The sequence below is a fragment of the Mercenaria mercenaria genome, chromosome 4 (assembly GCF_021730395.1).
Source record: "Mercenaria mercenaria strain notata chromosome 4, MADL_Memer_1, whole genome shotgun sequence".
In the NCBI taxonomy this organism is placed as follows: domain Eukaryota; kingdom Metazoa; phylum Mollusca; class Bivalvia; order Venerida; family Veneridae; genus Mercenaria; species Mercenaria mercenaria.
The window spans coordinates 37,300,057-37,307,956 of NC_069364.1; the positions used below are offsets into that span (position 1 = coordinate 37,300,057).

At 36.7% G+C, this 7,900-nt stretch overlaps 1 protein-coding gene across 3 annotated transcripts; it reads left to right on the plus strand.

The window, feature by feature from the left end:
• The first annotated feature begins 1,120 nt into the window (after positions 1–1,120).
• On the plus strand, positions 1,121–7,643 carry LOC123551467 (uncharacterized). 3 transcript variants are annotated; one of them, XM_045340428.2, is made up of 2 exons: positions 1,121–1,636; positions 5,570–7,643. In XM_045340428.2, the coding sequence occupies exon 2, from the start codon at positions 5,965–5,967 to the stop codon at positions 7,453–7,455; it is 1,491 nt and encodes a 496-aa protein (XP_045196363.1). In that variant the 5' UTR covers positions 1,121–1,636; positions 5,570–5,964; the 3' UTR covers positions 7,456–7,643. The 3 variants fall into 3 exon arrangements, with proteins under 3 accessions (XP_045196363.1, XP_045196362.1, XP_045196364.1); XM_045340427.2 differs by having other exon boundaries at positions 1,121–1,626; XM_045340429.2 differs by having other exon boundaries at positions 1,121–1,423.
• Positions 7,644–7,900: the final 257 nt, after the last annotated feature.

Consider the following 7,900-nt stretch of genomic DNA (forward strand, 5'->3'; position numbering starts at 1 on the left):
AAAAAATAATGAGACAATTAAATAGTGTTGAGTACAATATTGAATTTAATTCGACTCGTTCACAGCAGTAATAATCCGTCCAAATATAGGTTATTACTGTTGTGTACTCGCCCAACAGAATTTAGTATTGTAATTGACACTGTTAAATAATCTCATATTATTCGCCAGAAAAAATTATATCGAGTGCCTCGGTTTAACCGAGGTTAATACATTTGTTTTTCGGGAACGTATCCTATTATATTGCACTGCCCATAACCATGATAACTGCGTATAAATTCTCTTATGGTTAGTATGTCAATTATGTAATATCGTAAATGTTAGAACTTTTTTTTCAGTTCCATTAAGCAAATGTTACTCAACTTCTTGTGGAATTTTAAGCATTGGGGGTTCATTCTGGCTAATCAGAATTCATTTATTTCTAGTTTATTTTTGTGTATTTAAAAGCTGGTTATAGACATGTTTATTTGAAACAAAATTAATAAAGTAGCGTTGAAATTACACTAGTTTGAGTCCCAAAGTGCAATCTTCCGATATTTTCCTTTAAAGCTACCAGAGCTGAAGGTGGGCTATTATGATCACCCACAGTCCATCGTCGTCCCCACACTTGGCCCCATTTAGAGGCTGCCACAGCAAAACACTTGGTCTGTACGTAGCATTATCTACACCAAACTTGGTCTGTAGTATTATAAGGTCTCCTCCCAACTTTTTCAAATGGGGGCACTTGTCCCCATCTGGAAGCTGCTACAGCTAAAAAAAAAAGAAAAAAAAGAGAATAACTTGAATGAACTGCTTTTCGGATATTCACAAAACTCTAAAGGTAGTGGTCCTCAGGTGAGCGACGTTGGCCTCTTGTTATGAAACATTACAACTCGTGAAACATTTAAACAGTTTTCAGCAAAGATAGCAATCCGAAGCTTCTGTAAGTACAAAATGTATTCTTCTTTTTTCACGTGCCCATGTCTACATGTAGTCTTCTTATCGTATCGTAAATCAAATCACAAAAGCTGTATCAAACGACAAATGGTTTTCAATTATCTTTTAAGCGGTTTATTTTGACATGCAAATTTCTTCTATATCAAAAATACCTATCCCAATATTTAAAACCATTTAAACCCGTTCGATAGATAACTTTTCAACGGCTTTTATCACATACGGACGGTAAATGTACAGTAAAATGTTTTGTATTCTGATAAATTCAATAAGTATTTTTTAAAATTCTATTCGATTTCATTTACGAGGTAGATGATACGTCAAGTGAACAATACATTCACGTAAGGTGATACAGAAGACAAATGGGGAACAGCTTTGTTTATTGTATTTAATGACCATCCATTGATTCTCAATAAAGCAGACGACAGGGAAGAATTAGAATCAAGATTGTAAAAGTGTTAAACTGGTTAAGAACAAGTTAATATCGACCAAGGTAATAATTTGACAAATACTAATCCGTGGATTAATTGCTGGGATTTTAATCCTAAACCTAGGAGAGGGGGTTTTAACATAATTTTGGACTTTGGTACATTTGTTGACGCAACTGTTTATGGAATGTGTGGAAAGTAACCAAACAGAGATTGTTTAGTCAAAAAGTGCACTGCGCATTAACCGGAATAATGTGAGAGATTCACCGTAAGTACACGTACGTTTTATGTTTAGTTTCTGATCCAAAAGTGTATACCCTAGACTTAATTTATGCCAGTAACTTCAAATATATCACTGTGGCATTATTTTCCAATGTATGTAACAGATTGCAAATATTTCAGCCCTGACCGGGAATCGAACCCGGGACCTCTCACATCAAAGGTGGATACTGGATACTCTACCACGTCGCTATAAATGCTACCTCATATAGCAAGGCAGTATCAGTGCACCGTTTTACTCTACCCTACTACATACACACCACTTCATTTTAGAATTCGTCCGCACATTCCAGCAGTTTATCTCCTTGGGACGTTCCAGGGTGTATATTCATATCTACTCGTCAGTTATTTACGTTGGACGCCAATGTAACAGACTGATAATACTTCAGCCCTGACCGGGAATCGAACCTGAGACATCTTGAAATACTTCAGCCCTGACCGGGAATCGAACCCGGGACATCTCGAAATACTTCAGCCCTGACCGGGAATCGAACCCGGGACCTCTCGAATACTTCAGCCCTGACCGGGAATCGAACCCGGGACCTCTCGAAATACTTCAGCCCTGACCGGGAATCGAACCCGGGACATCTCGAAATACTTCAGCCCCTCGAATACTTCAGCCCTGACCGGGAACCGAACCCGGGGCATCTCGAATCTAAGGCGGACACACTACCACGTCGCTATAAAAGCTAACTCATATAGCAAGACAGTATAAGTGAACCGTTATACTCTACCCTACTATATACACATATTTCTCCAGCTCAAGTCGAGTGACATTTGTTTAAAGTTAGAACGACCATAAGAAGTGCAAGGTAAAAAGAAGAAAAGTACAATGCTATGGTTAAAAACAAAAGGAAAACCTTAAAAGGAGGTGCAGTAGCCAGGCGCTCAGCAAATAAACGAAGGCTGGGGCTTGACTGTATACTGTGTTTGTCTAAAGCATTTATTTAAGATAGAGTGGTCGGCTCTAACAAAATGTCAAATATAATTCTGACTGGATATATTACTAAAAAGATATTTGAAATATAAAAGTAGTCTAGTTGGAAAAGTCCACAGGTATATATATATACACTCGTGAATCATCTGAATAACAGACATCGTGTAGTGACAGTTCGAATCCCAATGAAACCGGACGTATTTACAAGTCAGTCCTGGCTTGATTGTAAACATTTTAAAATTATACCCTGTTTGCAAAGGAAGTTGTTAGAGAATCTGTTTAACATAAAAAAATATAAGAAACAGGCTTTAAACTGAAGCTTAGAGTCATTTACAATTACAACGCATGGAATTCCCGCTATTTTATCCGGTATGGAGAAATACAATTTCAGTTATAAATAGTAAAAAAGGATTTGTAAAGCCATGAATTTCTTTTTATACTTTTCTTTTATTGAATACTTCGACATTGTGTATGTACTCAAACTGCGTCACAACATGCAATTAAATTTGTTGAAAAGAAATTAAATAACTTTCAAACTTTAAAGTATCTATCTGTTAAAACGTGTAAAATTTCAGGCAGTTAATTGCGTTCTTTGTGAAATTTTTTGATGCTATCAATTTGCTGGTTAAATATTGGACTCTTTTAACTTGGCGACTAAGGACGGTTTTTGACGCGATATTGAGACTTTTCAATGTCAACAAAATACTTCACTTTAATGGTTTACTTGTCGGTTGTAAATTTGAAATGATAATGAAAAAAGAAGCCTTTCCATATATTTACTGTCTTTCAAAGGATGCCTTATAGGATTTTATACCATTAAGGAAGTGCATGTAGCGATTTAAGAGGGCGCTATTACAAGAACTTGTAATATTAAATATTTTGAAGACATTTCAACTACACATTTGACGTACTTACTACAATTTATGACAGTTATATCATCAGTACAATTTAAAGAAATGTAATATAACTCCATACCTACCGAAACTAAATACAAAAATACACTGGGTATTGGGAATTGAATAACCTTGTGTGTTTCTGTTTTTCTTTTAATCTATTACGCTAATTAACTTATGTTGAAGTAGAACTCGAAACAACGATCAGTCACATTGAGTGGTGTGTTTTCTTGTGTTTTACTCAATTTGAAGAACATACATAACTGAATATTCAAAAACTTTTTTGACACATGAGCATTGACTTTATATGTTGTCTATGTGAAATAGAACTTTATACATAAAAATCTTCTATCTATGTATTTTTAACTATTAGATTTATTTCACTCTTTTTTTCAATAACCTTTTCATAAAAAAAACCCAATAAATTATCAGTATAAATACTATGATATATAATTTAAATGTTTAAATTATTTCCGTGACTTGTGTGATTATGATTCTTTTTAATTTTAAATTATTCAGAAGAATCAACCATCTGTGTACCTTTAAATTATTATAAGCCGATCAAGCTATTTAACAGTTCTAAAATTATACAGTTATTCATTTCGCAAAGAAACAGCTTTAAGATTAAGATTTAACCGTTTTAACGGTCCCTCTTACCCATTTAATTATTATTGATATAAAAAGTTTTGTTGTTATAATATGTCCAAATCTCTTAAAATTTGTGCACGGTTTAATGGCGTTTGCTGACGAAAAAAAAAGTCCTGTATACATTGTCTCGTTTTATTTCATTTTGTAAGAATAAGAGCAAATCATACTGTCAAAATGACCCCAAGTCAAAATTTTACACAAGAATGAACTTTAATTTAGAATTTTACTTTATCTCTAATATAAGTAATGATCAAATACTAGTCTAGCTACTTTCTTTTCAAAATCGTAAACCTGTTCTTAATTCTAATAATCTAAAGCAAGATTCGGGCTTAGCTATATACATGTATTGTGAAGCGAAGGGTAATACATGTAATTAATTAGTGTAAAACTAAACAAGAGCTGTCTGTTGACAGCGCGCTCGACTTTTCGAAGACTTGGTGGAAGTATGGGGCCAAAATATTACCAGAGATTTTCAGACAAAAGAAAAAGAATAGATAAGACAAAAATGTACCTGTATTTGTGGATTTGGATAAGTCTTGCACTATGACCATGATGGTAAGCAAGTGTTCAAAGTTTCAAAGCCATATATCAAACAGTTTAGACAACATATGGAATGGTATGCGAAACGTAACTAATTTCTACGTCAAAAAGGGCCATAACTGAGCTAAAATCCTTGTTTTAGCATTGCCTACATAATTATGTAGACCATGATGGTAAACAAGTAGTCAAAGTTTCAAAGCCATATGACAATCAGATTAGGCAAAAGTGATTTCCAAGTCCAAAAAGGGCATAATAGTTGAAAGAGTTATGTACTCTTGCCTACAGATGGAAAATATGACGATAAACAATTTCAAAGCAACATGTCAAATAATTCTGACAAAACGTTGACTTGTACGATAACTGAACCAATTTCCAAGTCCAAAAATGGACATAATTCAGCCAAAATCCTTGATGGAGTTATGTACTCTTGCCTAAAACTGGACATGGTGATGGTACACACGTGTTCAAAGTTTCAACAAAGCTTTATCTAAAAAGACATCGTCAAAATGCGGACTGCTACGAAAACTTAACTAATGTGTGACGCCGACACCGATGTCGACGCGGTGGTGAGTAGAATAGCTCTACTTATTCTTCGAATAGTCGAGCTAAAACAGATGGTCTAAATACGGGCTAAAATTGATATATGAGCCGTGCCATGGGACAACCAACATAGTGGCTTTGCGACCAGCATAGATCCAGACCAGCCTGCGCATCCGCGCAGTCTGGTCAGGATCCATGCTGTTCGCTAACGGTTTCTTTAATTGCAATAGGCTTTGAAAGCGAACAGCATGGATCCTGACCAGACTGCGCGGATGCGCAGGCTGGTCTGGATCCATGCTGGTCGCAAAGCCACTATGTTGGTTTTCCCATGGCACGGCTCATATGTTGTGATCTTTATTTATATTTCTTTCCAGAAATAAAACAGCTGTGCGTCTGCCATGACAACGTGTTTACCATAAAGAAGAACCAATTAATACTTAATTGAGACAATCAAGATCATCTGATTGATGCATCCATTGAAATGTTCAACGTTAAATGAAACTAAAGAGACACGCGACAGCTGGTCAATACACTGTAACAGCAATAGTTCCATGAGGTGGCATCCCTTTTTATCGCGATATGGATATAGAAAAATATTAAAAATGGCATAATACAACTGGTGGATAATTCAACTTCTCATTGGCATACAAAATCCCTATACTGTTTGTAAATATTGAAACAGTTCATTTATAAGCCACGCAAGGAATTATTGATTAGGACGATAACTCGCACCAGGGATATATAAATACAACTTACAATAATAATAATAATGTCAGTTCAAGTGGAAAGTGAAAACCTACCACCACCTAAATTGAATGGTCAAATGACAGATTCATATGGACTTCCGGTTCAAGAAAGCACGCCGAGAGGTTTACACTCGCGACCAATGGTAGGCTCTCCTAGCAAACCAGCGTATGGAGTGCGTGTTCCAGTATTGAAAGATTTGGACGGGCATTTCCTGGGACGTAAACAACCGGCACATTGTCGGTTTGATATCGTGGAAAAGATTACCACTGTGATTAAACCTGGTGCATATGGTCTGTCACAAAATGAACATGATACGGCGGAAAATAATTCGCCGAAAACCTCCGAGGGTAATTCGATTAAACGAGTAACTGTCACTCGTCAACCAACATTTCATTCTACTTATTCAAATTTCACAAAACAAGATGATCAAAAAGATAGCAGTGTTTTGGAAAAGATCGGCCCCTATCACTGGAACACTTGGGTTAAAAGTGGAAAAGAGGGAGATGCTCGAGATGTTCTATATAAAAATACGTACTGTCAAGTTCCGGAACAGGTACGATACCGTACGCTGACCTTACCGCGTATATCAACATCTTCTTCGACCGAAAGGCCTTGGACTGTGGCGGGAGACGAAAAACCGGTTGTTACGAAATCTGACCACGGAGAATACAACAAGGTTGTGACAATTGTACCCCAGCAGCCAAGAGGAACTGTTGTTCGTTTCCGGGAATATATGAAGCCAGCAACTTATTCTTCGGATGGTCGTCCACTGGCGGTAAAAAGTTACAACACGAGACCTGTCCAGTATAATCATTTCACAACAATTTCTGACGGGTTTCCACTCATTCGACATGATTTCCGACGGTCACCAAAGAAAACTGAACGGCCCCTCAAATTCGAAAATTCGCGATATACAAAAAAAAGTAAAGACACTTTATTTTCCAAACATATTCTTCCAGCATACAAGCAAGCTTTTGATAGGGATTACAGTTCTGCGGACACTTTTAAAGAATATCTGGACTGTCTGCAGCAGACGGCAAAAGCTAATACCCCAGGCATGCACACACGTGACATTTATGGTCACCGAAATTCAGAGACGCGCCAACCAATGGATTACCATAATGAGGTCTTGAAGTCAGTCTCGGATGTCAACCAACCAGAAGAAGACATAGTAAATGGAGATCCTCATGAAATATCAGTGGATATAAGAAAACAACAGAAACCTGAAACTGAACTTTTGGATTGCATAGACGGACAAAAGCCGCCAGTTATAGACAATTTGTCGTCTGTTCATGGAAGCGTAGTTCGCGCACATAGTGATACCCAGTCTGTTACAGTTCCCCGTAGTAGTAGTATAGTGGACGGTAAGAGCGTCGTGAAAATACCAAGTGTTGTTTCTGAGGCAGCCAATAGTGTTGCACAAAATGTTATCCCAGAATCAAAGTTGCCTCAGGTGGAAGAAGATGGCTCACATTGTCCCGCGAATACTCCTACACCTGGTCAAGAGCTCTGAAGTTCCTCTTCCCTTGCCACATAGTCCAAGAACTAGCGGTTAGCCGTTTCAGCAGGGTATTACAGATATATTTTTTATACGTCCTTTTTCATGAACATGTTTCTATAAAATAAAATTATGAAACGATTTCATCGTAAGAATGTTACAATTTAATTGAAATACAATTGTAATATATATACTATGATGTATACGTGTTTTCAGTTTCATTTATAACAATAATAATGAATGCCACAGTTACCATACTGTAGCAGATCGTTCCTTAGACGTGTTGTAACGTTTAAGACGTATGCGATTTAAGGACTTTCTGACTATACCCCCACTGACTATACCCCTACTGACTATACCCCCAATGTATGCAGATGTGCAAATATGTCTAGGGTTTTCATGATTTCCAATATTAAAGGCTTGGAGGTAATTAAAAGTGTATAAGGTATAAAAATAAAGC

Bases quoted from the DNA above. Each gene is read 5' to 3' on its own strand.
- LOC123551467 (XM_045340428.2), top strand. From the start codon at position 5,965: ATGTCAGTTCAAGTGGAAAGTGAAAACCTACCACCACCTAAATTGAAT.